At 45.1% G+C, this 16,194-nt stretch overlaps 1 protein-coding gene across 3 annotated transcripts in view; it reads right to left on the reverse strand.

Annotated features, from left to right (window-relative positions):
* Positions 1 to 16,194, reverse strand: part of BRCA2 (BRCA2 DNA repair associated) — a 114,140-nt gene that overhangs the window by 67,722 nt on the left and 30,224 nt on the right. For 2 of the 3 annotated variants that reach the window (XM_077298246.1, XM_077298249.1), the window contains exons 8-9: positions 7,732 to 7,834; positions 5,098 to 5,940 (exon numbers count right to left, since the gene is read on the reverse strand). In XM_077298246.1, coding sequence (XP_077154361.1) covers positions 5,098 to 5,940; positions 7,732 to 7,834 — 946 coding nt within the window. The remainder of the gene's footprint in view (positions 1 to 5,097; positions 5,941 to 7,731; positions 7,835 to 16,194) is intronic. The other variant, XM_077298248.1, reaches the window with a different exon arrangement.

The following is a 16,194-nucleotide window of genomic DNA, read 5'->3' on the forward strand; positions in this document are numbered from 1 at the left end:
GATCTGATGGAAGACCTCGGGGAGAAGTTCCCACTGACTTGAGGCGGAACCCTGACGGCTGAATTTGTTTGCCGTCCTGAGTTCTACTCCTGGGATATATACTGCCGAGATCACCGAATGATAGATCTCGGCCCATCAGAGAATGTGAGGTACCTCGGTCATGGCGCCTGACCATGGGTACCTGCTAGATGATTGACGTATGGCACCGCCGTGGCATTATCCAATTGAATTCGGATAGGGTGACCCGCCAGAAGGCAGTGGACCTGCTGCAGGACTACCGTTCGGATCTCCAGAGCAATGATAGGGAGAAGAAGACTGGCATTGGTAGTTACTAATAACCATTGCACCGGGAGAAAGGCCCTGGATGAAGAAGGAGCTCAGAGACTATCGTCTGAAAGTCTGTTTGACTTGCTGAAAACGAGCGTAGGGAAGGAAACCGCTTCCATTTTCGTCACCATTTTTCCTCAGAACTCTCCTAGCAAATCGAATGAAATGAGGGGGTGAGTAATCAAGTCCTCAGAACTCTCCTTGCGCGAGCTCCCTGTTGAAGGGCCATGACCTTGTCTCGAGGGAGAATTACCATCCTTCTACAAGTGTGCAGGATTATCCTCAAAAACGATATCTGCTGGGCTGGAAATGAGGAGAACTTGTCTAAGTGTAGCTGCCAGCCCAGGTAAGAGGGTATCGCAAATGATATAGACTACTTAGCGTAGTCCTGGAAGGGCGGCTAGACAGTCGACCAAACAGGGCAGGATGAGCACGCCTCTAGGGTGCAAGAGAAACATGACATCCGCCATGACCTGTGCGAACACTTTGGGTGAGGAAGCAAGGCCGATGGACAAGGTTGTGACTTAAAAATGCTGTTCACGAATGGAAAGGCGAAGGAATTTTTGAAGAGGGTAAGCATCCCGAATGTCGATGGATGCCGGAAACTGCACCTTTTTCTGTTGAAGCAATGACTGAGCGGAGGAACTTCATCCGAAGAAGGAGGACCATATCAAAGGTTGTTAGAAGTTTGGGGTCCAGGGTCGGTCTTACTTTTCGTTCCCCTTTTTGGAACCAAGATCCCTTAGATCTAGACTGTGCTGGACAATCCTTATACAATCCTTTGTCAGTCTCCCGCTCAAAAGATTTGATTGGCCAGTTGTTACTGGTGTGAATCAAGGTAGTTAAGGTCTCCAGCCAGGAGACCATTGCTCTAGCAAACCCTGCGGCGGCTAGGGAGGGTAGAGCGCTGACAGTCCGTGGTATTTTTAATTGATGACCCATCGGGTAGGGATACTAGTAGGTATACCACAGGAGATTCTACCCGGTTAATCTGCCCCATGGCAGAAAGTGCAGCTGCATCCAGCAGGTCATAGTCTCTTGCCATCGTCGCTCTCTTTTGACAGTGCAGAGATAAAAATTAGGAATCCTCGATCCATCAACCTCTTAACAGGGAAGTGGAGAGGAATTGTCCGCCTTCTTGCATCATCCGCTAAATAGTGGTGATGCAGAGGGGGGGTGCTCGTACGCCAAAAAAAGGGAGCCTCTGTACATCCAGAGTTCGGATCTCCGGGTGGACAGGACAAGTTGTCTGGCGTTAGGCCTGGATGCAGAAGAGGAAACATGGAGGCGACACTCCATGTGCTCGTCTGTTGATGGTGTGGGGAGATCGGTGCCCTTTAAAGGACCCATCGCCCTTAAAAATCAGGCCAGGCATGGCATCCCACGTAGAGGCTTCTGTCCAGTGAATCGCTTATCCGAACTGAATGGCAAATGCTCTACGAGGGAGTTTAGTCTCCTTATGAGGGTCACTGCGCAGTTTAAAGTAGAACCAGAGTCTTCGTCAATGTACCGAGATTGGTTATTCTTCTCTGAAGCTCTGGCAAGTTCAGGCAATATCCCAATCCATATTCAGAGCCTTGTTGTCATCAAATCATTGGTGAGGGAGCAGGAAACGAAAACTTCCATTTTCTAGACGCCTGTACGTTTCTAGAATACTTGCGGCCCCTGCTAGCCGACGGCTCCAATGTAGGATAGGGACCATGTATAATCGGTCCTGCGAGCACTCCGAGCCACAGAAGGTACACGAAGGGATTCAATCTCTTGGTCAGAGAACCATGGATTGCGGTCAGTAACGAAGTCCACTGAGGGGACCTAGAGGATAAGCTGGGGTTGGCGGCGGAGGGCTCCTCAGATTGATCATGTGCCTTTAAGAACAGAGAATACTGGTCGTGTGCCTTTAAGACCAGGGAATACTGGTCGTGTGCCTTTAAGACCAGGGAATACTGGTCGTGTGCCTTTAAGACCAGGGAATACTGGTCGTGTGCCTTTAAGACCAGGGAATACTGGTCATGTGCCTTTAAGACCAGAGAATACTGGTCATGTGCCTTGAAGACCAGAGAATACTGGACATACGCCTTTAAGACCAAGGAATACTTGTCATACGCCTTTAAGACCAGGGAATACTGGTCGTGTGCCTTTAAGACCAGGGAATACTGGTCGTGTGCCTTTAAGACCAGGGAATACTGGTCGTGTGCCTTTAAGACCAGGGAATACTGGTCATGTGCCTTTAAGAACAGAGAATACTGGACTTGCGCCCTTAACTCCAGAGAATACTGGACATGCGCCTTTAAGACCAAGGAATACTGGTCATGTGCCTTTAAGACCAGGGAATACTGGTTGTGTGCCTTTAAGGCCAGGGACTACTGGTCGTGTGCCTTTAAGGGACTGGTCAGGTACTTCCTTACACGGGTACTGATGTAGAGTCGATGTGCCCCTTTAATGCAAAAAACCGTCGCACCTGTGTGAGCCGGCCGGGTGGACCAAGAGGGCCACCGGGAGTTGCAGAGTTGATAAAATCTCGCAGAGAGTGAGAAGCGCCAATTCGGGGGGCGGAGCCACGGACACGATGTTGAATAGGCCCAAGCCGGGGCCTACATTTCTGTAGCTCAAGCCTCAATCCATCATCTGTTTGTAAGGCTACGTTCACATTTGCGTTGTGCGCCGCTGCGTCGGCGACGCAACGCACAACGCAAACAAAACCGCAACAAAACGCATGCTAAAACGCTGCGTTTTGCGACGCATGCGTCCTTTTTTGCCGAAAGTTGGACGAAAAAAAAATGTAACTTGTTGCGTTCTCTGCGCCCAACGCTTGCGGCCATGCGTCGCAAAACGCAGCACAACGCATGTCCATGCGCCCCCATGTTAAATATAGGGGCGCATGACGCATGCGGCGACGCTGCGGCGCCGAACGCTAATGTGAACGTAGACTTAGGGAGGTGGAGAGGAACCGTCCGCCTCCTTGTGCCATCCACTTTCACAGTGGTGGGACAGTGGGGGCTGCTCGGACGCGATAGAGAGGGGCCTCTGTCCATCCATGGAGTTCAGTCAGGGTGGACAGGGCCAGTCGTCCGGCATTAGGCCTGGCTCCAGGAGAGGATACATGGAGGCAACTCTCCATGTGGTAGCCTGTTGCTGGTGTGGGGAGATCGGGACCGTGAAGGAACCGTCGCCCCTGAAGTGAGCTCAGGCATGGCTTCCCACGTCGCAGGAAAGGTACGGGGAGGTATACTCACCGTGCTCGCCTGTTGATAGTTCGGGGGAGATCGGAACCTTGAAAGGAACCGTCGCCCCCTTCACTCCGTTAAATGAAAAATTTACAGAAAAGTAAAAAATAAAATAAAAACGTTGGGGCCTGAAACAGACCCGTGTGCCTCCTACAGACACTAAGCAAGAACTGGTTAGCTGAGAGCCAGCAGGAGGGTGTATACTGCAGGGGAGGAGAGAACTGTCTTTGTATCACTTAGTGTCAGCCTCCTAGTGGCAGCAGCAGCATACACCATGGTCTGTGTCCCCCAATGAGGCGAAGGAGAAAAACATTTTACAAATGGTGCTGATGTAAAGCAGACATGTGGGAAATGTTATTTATTAATGGTTTGCTGTGGTATAACCATCTGGATTAAAGGGATAATCATTCAAATTTTGAAAATTGCTAATAAACATTTTTCTCAAATTTTTGATATTTTTTATAAATAAACACAAAACATTGACCTAAATTAACCATTATCATAAAGTATAATGTGTCACGAAAAAACAATCTCAAAATCACTGGGATTTGTTGAAGTGTTGCAGAGTTATTACCACATAAAGGGACACTGGTAAGATTTAAAAAATTTGGCCTCGTCACTAGGGGGTTAAATTGTTTCCTTTACTGTAAAAAATAATTTTAATACACTGGACTTTTTTTATTCTTTTTTTTTTTTACAGGGGCAGGGCTAGAAAGATCAATTTGGACTTGCAGGTTTTTTTTTTTTAGCTTAATTTATTTTAGAGTCTAAACCCTCCCAATAAAGGTCTTTAGATTAGAGCATGTATATTAATACATCTTTTCTATTGCTGGTATATTAGCCCCAGTTATAGTGGAAATTCAATTTGTTGCCTGCATAGTAGAGTGGACTGTCTCATTGACAGTGTTTCCTAAATAATATGCACAAGTGCTGGCTCAGTGCTGCGTATTGAGCAATCAGAAAAGCAGAGAGTAATGAACTCTCTCTGTCCTCCCTATGGGGAGTCTGGCTGTGTGATAGCCGGCTCCCTGCCCCCACAATCTGCTACTCTGCAATGACATTTTAGAATGTCAGTACAGAGTAAAGTGAGGATAGCTCAGACATTATATAGGTGGTCCAGGAGTAGGCAACTCCTACAGTTTTTTTAACTTTCTCATTAAAAGGGAACCTGACAGCTGATAAATAGTGCTCGATGCAAGGGCAGCATGTATCAGACACTGGCTGAATGATTTCAGCCATGTATGTTTGACTTCCAGTGTAAAATATACTTTAAAAGCCAACGGAGACCAAGTCGCGTGGGAAACTAGTTGGAGGAGGGTGCCCGGCAGCTTCTCCCCTCCCTCTACGAGTGACTGACAGGTCTTTCCTTATACATGCAAGCAGGGAGAAACCTGTTAATCAATGTGGAGTAGCCGCCAAACGTACATGGCTGAAATCATACAAGTGTCTGATTTACGATGCCAATGGATAGCGCAGATTGCATTAGAGGACTAAACTAGAGAACCTAATCTAATATTAAAAGAGCTGTTAATTAGAAAACACATACCTCTGAGCTGGACACCAGGCGTTTCCAGGTCTTTTAAAGGCTCGTTGTACAAAAGTAGATTAGTCGTCTCTGTAGTTTCAGTTTGTTGACGATCCATTTTAAGGCTGTACAAAAATTTGGTCTGTTTTTTCCCTGTAGACAGGATAGGTTTAGGTTTCTGTTCATTTTTCCAAGGAATGTCACCATGAGATGCAAGGGACAAAGAGTGATCACTCGATACAAATCCCATAAGATGTTTATTGTCATTTGAAGCATCGTAAGGAAGAGTCTCTTCACACTTCTCTTTGTGATCCTTGTATTGGCCATCTCGATTAGTCTTCGTTGTCTTAGAAGAATCTTTTAGCTCACTCTTATCACAATGCCATTGCAAATCACTACATTCTGAAGTTTGAATCCTGTTACAATCTCCAACAACACCACCTTCAGCAGCTATGCTCTCCTCCTGTAATGTATCCGGGAGGTTCAGAGGAGTCCACTCGTAAGATGATGATATTTCTCTAGAACATGTCTTTGGCTGCAGTAACTTCTTATTTATGCTGAGGTTCCCCTCACTGAAAAGTGCACTCTGCTCCTGGTGGTTTTCTATCAGTGAATCACTGTTTCCGGTGACACCAATAAATTGTTTATTTTTTCTTCTAACTCTTCTATCAACCTTTACTTTTCTAAGTTCTGATGATCTTTCGTTGGTGAAAAAGATGGACAAAACATCTTCCATTCCTTCGATTGCATCCTCAACCACTTGACATGATTCCTCATCGCCAACAGCATTCAGTACAGTTTTCTTTTGTTGCGCCTTCACATAATCGGATGACTTTTCTCTGCTTTCAGAAGTAAGGGTGTCTGCTGAAAAATAACCGTAGAAACACAAAGATGTTGACATTATAAACTGACAATTCCTTATCAAATCTGCTAACATTCCCCAGCTAAGTCTTTCGCAACCCCGTAATCACATGCCCCAGGAAAAATGCTAGCAAATTTCCGTTTGCATCACATGTAAGAAATAAATAAAAAAATCTGCAAAAAAATAGTGACCATGCACATTTCGCCAAAAAAAAACAAAGACTGGCCTCATTGTCATTGAATTGGGATCATCCTCTTGAAAATCTGTGGCATATTAAGTGTCAAGGATTTCAACACATATTTAAAGAGATTGTCCAGGCTCAAATTAGCAGTCACTATATACACGAGCAGATTCTCGTGCCGGAAGCGACAGGGGTGTTCAAATTGCATACATACGGTCACATGCCCACAAGTCATGGGCAGCCTTGTTCAACCCAACTGAATTAAGAGAGACTGGACACATCTAGTCAGCATGTGGTCAGAAATATGCAAACCGCATACTTGCAGTCACGTGACCGTCCGCTCCTGGGGCCAGAAAATCCTGAAAGTGCTGACTGTAACTGCAGACTTGAGGCCCAAGCCTGGACCACCACTTTAATGCTAGGCGTGAACATTGCAAGGCTGAGAGAAGGAAGTGAGGAAAGGGGTGGGATGGAGTGATGAAGACAACACCTGAGAGATGTGTAAATGTAAAATCTTACCTATAAGGTGCTAAACCCTCCAGCTGAGCCTGTATAGCAGGAAGGAGGAAGCTACAGTTCTCATGAGGGCTCAGATAAATGATCAGACTACTGAAAGCCCAAAACAGTGTCGTCTTCAGAAAGACCCCATTTGTTAAAAAGTTTTCTTTGAGGATGTGTGACTTGCTTATACATTCCCATGGCCTAATGGGGCAGAGGACGTTTTTACCAAATTTTTCCTGTTTAACTGGAGACAACAATTTTTGGCTACAAAGGGGAATTTATTTATTTTTTTCTTTTAAATTTCAACTCTCCGTTGCCGATATTAGCAAACAAAGTATTTAGCACCCAAGGAGTTAACTTTTGTTAAGCAACTCATTAACAAGTCAAAAAAAAAAGAAATACAGTTCCAGTGGTAGTTTCCTAATGTATAAAGACTTCATGATTTTTTTGCCTTATTTTCTTCCAAAAGCCATGACTTTGCTATGCTTCTATTGACACAGCTGTATGACTTTCTGTACAATGCGATTTCTAGTTTTGAATGACACCATTTATTTTACCATACAATGTACTGAAAAAAAATCAGGAAAAAAAATTCCAAGTGGGGTGCAATGGTGAAAACAAATATTCGCTTAAACCATTGTTTTTTTTAGTTTCAATATGGCAACATTATGTTCCTGTCAGTTCGATTATGGCGACAGACTTTTATAGTTTGCATATTTTAGCGGTCAAAAACAATTCAAAACTTGACAAAAGATAAATAATAAAAAATGGAAATTTTATTTATTAGCCATTTTGTGCGACATAACTCTAGTTTAAGGGAGTAAAAATTAAAAGTTTAAAAATTGCTACATTTTCACCAAAATTGCGATATTTTCACAAATAAACAAAAAACACCAACCTAAATTTACCACTACCAAAGTATAATGTGTCACGAAAAAAAAATCTCACAATCACTGGGATCCGTTGAAGAGTTCCAGCGTTATTACCTCAAAGTGACACTAGTAAAAAAAAAAATTGGCCTGGTCAGGAAGGTGAAAACAACCTCTGGCACAAAAGGGTTAATATCAGGTTCTTTTAAGTTATACTTTAAGAAAATAACATAAGTACTCACCAAACGTTATGCGGTCACTGTTGATCTTGTATAGATCATTTGGTGGAGATAAGGAAACCGCTTCTGGAACTGCGTTCATCTTGGAGAAGAGACTTTGCACAATCTAAAAGTTTCCAATTAGAGATTGAAGATGTATTGGTCAAAAACCTTTACATAAGTCTTAGAAAAACAGCAAATAAGGTACATCTGACAAACTGATCTTTCCTTTATTACACTGGTGCTCACAGGAGAAAATGACTCCTATACTAATAAAACAGGATACTTTTTTCCTCTACTAATTACTAAATGAACACCAGACACTTAAGGTACCGTCACACTAAGCGACGCTGCAGCGATAGCGACAACGATTCCGATCGCTGCAGCGTCGCTGTTTGATCGCTGGAGAGCTGTCACACAGACCGCTCTCCAGCGACCAACGATGCCGAGGTCCCCGGGTAACCAGGGTAAACATCGGGTTGCTAAGCGCAGGGCCGCGCTTAGTAACCCGATGTTTACCCTGGTTACCAGCGTAAAAGTAAAAAAAACAAACAGCACATACTCACCAGCGCGTTCCCCAGCCTCTGCTTCCTGACACTGACTGAGCTCCGGCCCTAACAGCACAGCGGTGACGTCACCGCTGTGCTTTCACTTTCACTTTGGTGCCGGAGCTTAGTCAGTGTCAGGAAGCAGACGCTGAGGGACGCATGTAAGTATGTACTGTTTGTTTTTTTTTACTTTTACGCTGGCAACCAGGGTAAACATCGGGTTACTAAGCGCGGCCCTGCCCTTAGTTACCCGATGTTTACCCTGGTTACCAGTGTAAAATATCGCTGGTATCGTTGCTTTTGGTGTCAAACACAACGATACACAGCGATCGGACGACCAAATAAAGTTCTGAACTTTATTCAGCGACCAGCGACATCACAGCAGGATTCTGATCGCTGCTGCGTGTCAAACTAAACGATATCGCTAGCGAGGACGCTGCAACGTCACGGATCGCTAGCGATATCGTTTAGTGTGACGGTACCTTTAGATTGGGAGGTGGTAGCTTCATAATATAGGACTCGGGGTCCAACAGGTGGACAGCAGGTGGTTGGTTTAATGTATAACATTACATGAGAGCCAGGGAGCTGCCTTTCAGGCTGGAAATGTGATCGCTACTGCTTTTTGACATTCTCACTCGCAGACACACAGCCGTCACAAGCTTTCCATTCAGGATGATGCAAAGAAAGATGGGTGAAATATTCTATTCAACTGAATGGACCATGAACAAATGGACTATTACAATAGGGAGAGACCTGACTAGTCTGATCAGATCCCTGGCCTCTCCCCACCCAGCTCTAGTTGATTGACAGGTCTCTCCCTAGATACAAACATGGGAGAGACGAGTCAATCAAACTGGACTAATCAGGTCTCTCCCTATAATCCCGTTTGGCTACGTTTCACAGAAAAACACCGGATTACGTACCGGTAATGCTCTTTTATAGAGCCACGACAGCACCCACTTGAGAGAGGGGATCCGCCCCTTAGGAACAGGAAACCCTATGGAGAGAATAAAAGGGGCGGTCCCCCTCGCTCCCACAGTTGGGTTACAGAGAATGAGAGGAACCGCCCACCAGTATTAGTAGGCAATCCAATATCATCGTTTATCTTTAGTTAACATAAGTATAGCTAACTACAAGAACCATTCACCCTTATCAGTGCTCATATATAAAATTTACTTATTAGGGAGGGAAGTGAAGGGGTGCTGTCGTGGCTCTATAAAAGAGCATTACCGGTACGTAATCCGGTGTTTTCTCTTCGCCACGACAGCACCCACTTGAGAGACTTACAGAGATAGTCATTTGGGAGGGATCACCGTGTTAAGAACAGATCTACCGAAAGACAAGTCAGATGAGGAAGACAAGTCCAATCTATAGTGAGTATAGAAGGTAGTAGGAGAAGACCAGGTTGCGGCCTTACATATCAGTTCTATTGGAACCTCCGCTCTCTCAGCCCAGGATGAAGACATCGCACGGGTAGAGTGTTCTTTTACAGTCTCGGGCGGATTCTCCCCTTTGCTGAATAGGCCAGACAAATTGCGTCCGAAATCCATCGAGACAACGTGTTCTTCGTGACACCAGAACCTTTCTTGTGGCCCTGGAAGGAAACAAAGAGAGCCCTGCTCTTCCTCCAGGGGCTAGTTCTGTCTAGGTAAGCTATTACTGCTCTTTTAACATCTAAAGTATGGTACCTTTCCTCTTCCTGATTTGTGGGATTACTATAGAAGGAAGGAAGGAAGATCTCTTGGGATCTGTGAAACTTGGTCCGTACTTTAGGTACGTAAGAAGGGTCTGTTTTTAAGACAATCCTATCCTGGAAAATTGACAGAAAGGAAGGATCTATCGATAACGTCTGAATATCGCCTACTCTTCTGGCTGATACTAAAGCAACAAGGAAAGCTGTTTTAAGAGTAACATACTTTATATGGGCTGAGTGTATAGGCTCGAATGGTCCCCCTGTTAGGGCCTCTAGAACTAGATTAAGATCCCATGGTGGTATGTGGGGAATCTGGATTGGTTCTGCCCGTTGGCATGCTGAGATGAACCGTGCTACCCATCTGTCTCCTGCAATATTGTGACTATACAGAGCTCCTAGAGCAGAAACCTGCACTTTTAGTGTACTGACCGATAAGCCTAAGTCACGTCCTTTCTGAAGAAATTCTAAAATTGCAGAAATAGGAATTTCTTCTGATAGAGCTGCAGGGTAGAAAGTTAGAAATTTTTTTTTCCCCATATTCTCACATATATGGTTGTTGTAGACCTCTCTCTACTAAGTAGAAGGGTATCAATCAATCAATCTCTCTGAAAACCCCCTTAGTTTTAATAGTTGCCTTTCAAACACCAGGCTGTCAACCGTAGGCCCTTCACATGATGGTGGTTGAAGGGACCCTGAGAGAGAAGGTCCTGAGTCTCTGGAAGGATCCATGGATCTGCAAGCGACATAGCCCTGAGGCACGAAAAACATGGCCTCTTGGGCCAGAATGGTGCTATTAGGATTATGCTCGCTTTGTCTTCCCTTATCTTCCTGATTACGGTCGGAAGGAGTATTAATGGAGGGAAGGCATAAGCTTGTCGGAATGTCCATGGAACTTGGAGAGCATTTAGGATATCTGGGTTGTCGGACAGGAACAATGAAGCGAACTTTTTGACCTGTCTGTTGCCTCTTGTTTCAAACAGGTCTATGTCGGGGGTGCCCCCCCTCTTGGCTATCATCTTGAAGATATGCCGACTGAGTTCCCACTCTCCTTGGTGGAGAGTGACGGCTGAGGAAATCTGCCTTCGAATTTTCCACTCCTCTGACATGCAATGTCGACCAAGACCGGAGATGTATCTCGGCCATAGATAGGATCTTGTCTGTTTTAGACATGAGAGTTCCCGATTGGGTTCCTCCTTGATGGTTTATATATGCAACGGATATCATGTTGTCTGACAGTATCCTTGTGTGAGTTCCGTGTAACTGTGGAAGGAATTTACATATGGCATGATAAACTGCTTTCAGCTCTCTTTCATTAAAGGAATCCTTCGACTCACTAAGAGACCATTGGCTCTGAACTATCTGGTCTTCCAAATGTGCTCCCCAACCAGTAGGACTGGCGTCAGAAAAAAATTATTCTTGAAGGTTTAATCACCCAGGGGACTCCACCGATCAGATGGTCTGGTTCTAACCACCAGTGGAGAGACTAACACATTTAATGGGAGGCAGAGGCGACTACTCAAATGGCCTTGCAATTTTTCATCTTCCCGTAAAATTGTGTATTGTAACCGCCTAGCGTGAAACTGAGCCCATGCAACCGCCGGAATATATGATGTAAAGGAACCCAAAAGAGACATACCTTCTCTAAGGGAAATTACCGGGTTATTAATAACTGATTGTACTTTCTTTTTTATTTTTAACTGTTTGGATTCTGGGAGGAAGCATCGCTGACATTCAGAGTCTAGGATAAGACCCAGAAATGTCTGACGGGTTGTTGGAGATAATCTGGATTTTTCCCAGTTAATTAACCATCCCATTTCCTGTAGAGATGAGATCGTATCAGATAGGGGCTGTTCACATTGTGAGGGGGAGTTTCTTACCACCAGAAGGTCATCTAAATATGGAACTATGAGGGTATCTTTTAATCTTAAAAACGACATTACTTCCGACATTAGAAAAGACTCCGGGAACTATTGACAGTCCGAAGGGCATTGCTGTGTATTGAAAATTACGTATTTGCCCCTTGATCATGATTGCTACACGCAGATATTGCTGATGTTCAATATAAATTGGTAGATGGTAATATGCATCTTTTAGGTCGAGGACTGCCATAAAGCACCCAGGGAATAGAAGTTTTACTGTGGACCTAATTGATTCCGTCTTGGAGGTTTGATTTACTAGAAAGAGATTCAATTTTTTTTTTTTTTTTTAAGATTTATTATAGCCCTATATGATCCGTCAGGCTTTGGGATCAAAAATAAAGGGGAGTAAAAACCTTTTCCCCTCTGATGGAACGGAACTTCCACTAATACTCTCTTGGATAGGAGATGAATTATTTCCTGTTCCAAAAATTGTTGTTGGGCTTCAGACTTTAAAGAAGTCAATAGGAATGAGTCCGGAGGGACTCGGGCAAACTTTAATTTTAAGTCTAAAGTTATGAGGCTAGTTGCCCAGGAGTTATATGTAACTGCACACCATTGTGTGGTGAAAAAGGACAATCTGCCACCTACTGGCAAATCTGCACTAACGCGGTTTGTCTTCCATTTTAAATGGACGTTTCCCGAAAAAGGTGCCTCTTTGTTTGTTATCTCTATTGGCCCAGCGGTCTTGGTTTTTAAAATCCCTTTTATTAAGGATGGGTCTTCGGAATGCTCTCCTATAAGATGGAAAAAGCTATTAGGGAATCCCTTTTCTATTTCACCCGCCTTAGTTAGAATCTCATCTAACTTTGTACCAAAAAGGTACTCACCCTGGCATGGAAGGCCACATAATTTGATTTTTGTTTGGGCGTCTCCCTTCCAACCTTTTTAGCCACAGGGCGCGACGGGCCGCGTTAGTGAGGCCTGCTGACTTGGCAGCCAACCTGATAGAGTCTGCAGATGAGTCCGCTAAAAATGCTGTAGCGCCTCTGATTAGGGTTAAAGAGATCAGTTTTTCTCTAGACAGGCCCCCTTTTTAGACCTTCCTCCAGGTCATTAAGCCAGACTAACATGGACTTTGCCGTACATGTAGCTGATATAGCCGGTTTGAATGCCCCAGTACATGATTCCCATGCCCGTTTTAACAAAGAGTCAGCTTTGCGATCTAGGGGGTCTTGTAAGGAACCAGAATCTTCCACAGGCAGCAAGGATTCTTTGGACATAGATGCCACCGCTGCGTCTACCTTCGGGGCTTTAACCCACACAGACATGTCCTCATCCTTAAAGGGATAACGCCTCTTTGATGACGATGGTAATCCTCTCTGCCCCTGACTCTCCCATTCTTTCTTAACCAGATCTTTGATTGGTGTTATTACGGGAAAGGTAGGCCTTTTCTTTTCTGACAATCCTGCGATCATTATATCTTGCGGTGTCCTAAGGTCTTTACTTTCTTTTATACCCACGGTGTTAAATACAGACCTGACAAGATTATCTATACTGTCTGTAGGAAAGCACATATCTTGCTCCCCTTTCGAGGAATTATATTCCAGGGACACATCCGTATCTTCCTTATCAGAAGAATGATCTGATCTTGGAGAATTATACTTCCTGCTCTTAGTTTCAGGAATACTTTCTGAACTACGGAACGCTCGTAACTCGTCCCTGATCACTCTCAATACAGACATAACACATTTTCTTTGTGTAATTATCCGGGAGGGGCTGGGTACATAAGGCACATTGTCTGTGCTTCGATTTCGATCTTTTTGTCTAGGGTATATAAATAAGAGGGGCCATGATTAGCTTAATAGGGAGGGTACACACTCACCCCAGTGAAGCAGATGGTCAAGGTACCGGCCGTAGAGGAGGAGATGCAAGCACAGGCTGAGATGAAGATCGGTCAGATCTCTTCTCTTTTGTGCTCTTTGAGGAGGAATTTCGTCCGCTGCATGCGCTGCTGCGAGGGAAGTTAGCTGTGACCTCTGAAAGCACCGCTGAGTCCTGAGGTGGCGTCGCCATGCTTGGACGCCGAGGAATCAGAGCCGGCGTCATTCAATGCTGGGCGCAGCCATCTTCTTCCTGTTGAACCCGGAAGTCCTCACCACTTCCGGGTCGCGGCCATCTTGGATCTTGTGTGCACTGCCCGGCGTCATCTCTCCTCTGCTCTCGCCCTGGACGCTTCCATATCACCTCCAGGGGAGCCAAATGGCAGCTACACACTCGCGCATATCGCTAGCAGCAGCGTCGCGCATCGGAGCATGAATATCTGCCGCAGGCCCGCTGATGCGTCCTCCTGCCCGTGATCCATGTGACCTCCTGCCCTGGCCTCACGGAGCCTGCCAGCAGAGGGGGGAAAACTGACACCAGGACCCCCGACGCTGCTTCCAGCACTGGAGCCCCTGCCGTCCTCACAGGTAAACCGCACAGGCGGCATCCAGGCTAGGTATCCTCTTCTCCATGGGTTCCCTTAGGAACAGGAAACCAACTGTGGGAGCGAGGGGGACCGCCCCTTTTATTCTCTCCATAGGGTTTCCTGTTCCTAAGGGGCGGATCCCCTCTCTCAAGTGGGTGCTGTCGTGGCGAAGAGAAAACATACCATATATACTCGAGTATAAGCCGACCCAAGTGTCACGGATCCCTACTCCGTGGTGTCACTAATTCATCACATGCCCGCTCTCACATGTGACTTGGGGTTGTGCCTGCAACGGTTAATCAATCTCCCCTCTCTCAGGCCAACATTCAACCTCTGTCCTATGCTATAACAGGAGCATAAATAACACACCGACCCAGGCCACACACCCGCTCATACACGCTGCCACCACTCACCGAATACACGGGCGAGGAGTCCCGGAAAATAATAATACTAATAAAATTAGGTCTATCACTCATAAGGCTCACACACCTTAGGCTATGGATTCTTTTAGAAGATTCAAGGTTCAACTTGTTAAAGTTTTATACTTTAATGACAAAAGGTTCAATGCTTACAATAAGAAAAAGGTATAAAAATATGATAATAAAAAGACATACAACTTATGCAAAACAGTATCAAAATAAACAGGAGAAACTTACAGAAATTATCTAACTGGTAGTTGCTTTCTGCTCCCTGAGGGGGGGGGGGGGGGTGAATGGAGTTGGTGGAACACATCAGCTTCTCAGGCTGCCCTCACATGTGAACACAATTCTCTGTCTGCAGCCTAAAATTATAACTTTGGTCTGGAGGTCAGGTTTCTAGACCGACCCCTCGGGTCAATATCATAACTGCTGCCTGTTTGATTGGGCCACGGCCACGCCCCCAATGAATACATTATTTTCTCTTGAGATACGTGTGAAAAGGTTCTCAGGAATAGATGCCCTCCGGCCGCAATTAGCATCTCCCCTCCAAGACCTAAGAGGTGTCAAATGTTACCTTCTTCTTGGCTCTAGCTAGACCTACTGGTGAGATATGGAGACACAATTCCTACTGGTCCCAAGGAAGTACCTATTAACACCTAGGTGTGACTTGCCTTCAGGACAGATGTTACATTATCACTAGTCACACATATAACCCTAGACATATGCCACAACACACATATAGATATATACACACATATTTCACCATACCGAGTATAAGCCAACCCTCCTAATTTTGCCACAAAAAACTGGGAAAACTTAACTCGAGTATAAGCCTAGGGTGGGAAATGCAGCAGCTACCGGTAAATGTCAAAAGTAAAAATAGATACCAATAATAGTAGAATTAATTGAGACATGAGTAGGTTAAGTGTTTTTGAATATCCATATTGAATCAGGAGCCCCATATAATGCTCCATAAAGTTTATGGTGGCCCCATATTAAAATATGCCCCATACAATCCTGCATAAAAGGTTAATAATGGCCCCATAAAATGCTCCATAGACACATTTGCCCAATATAATGCTGCACAAATGTTGATTATGGCCCCATAAGATGCTCCGTACAGACATTTGCCCCATACAATGCTGCACAAACGTTAATTAGCATGGTCACTACTCCATGCTAATTCTCTTGGATCTCTCCGCAGCATTCGATACTGTGGATCATCAGCTGCTCCTCACTATGCTCCGCTCCATCGGCCTCAAGGACACCGTTCTCTCCTGGTTCTCCTCCTATCTCTCTGACCGATCCTTCACTGTATCTTTTTGCTGGTTCCTCCTCCTCTCACCTTCCCCTTACTGTTGAGGTTCCTCAAGGATCAGTCCTAGGCCCCCTCCTCTTCTATTTGTATACTGCCCCTATTGGACAAACAATCAGTAGATTTGGTTTCCAGTACCATCTCTATGCTGACGACACCCAATTATATACCTCTTCTCCTGTTATC

Source organism: Ranitomeya variabilis, chromosome 3 (genome assembly GCF_051348905.1).
Source record: "Ranitomeya variabilis isolate aRanVar5 chromosome 3, aRanVar5.hap1, whole genome shotgun sequence".
NCBI lineage: Eukaryota > Metazoa > Chordata > Amphibia > Anura > Dendrobatidae > Ranitomeya > Ranitomeya variabilis.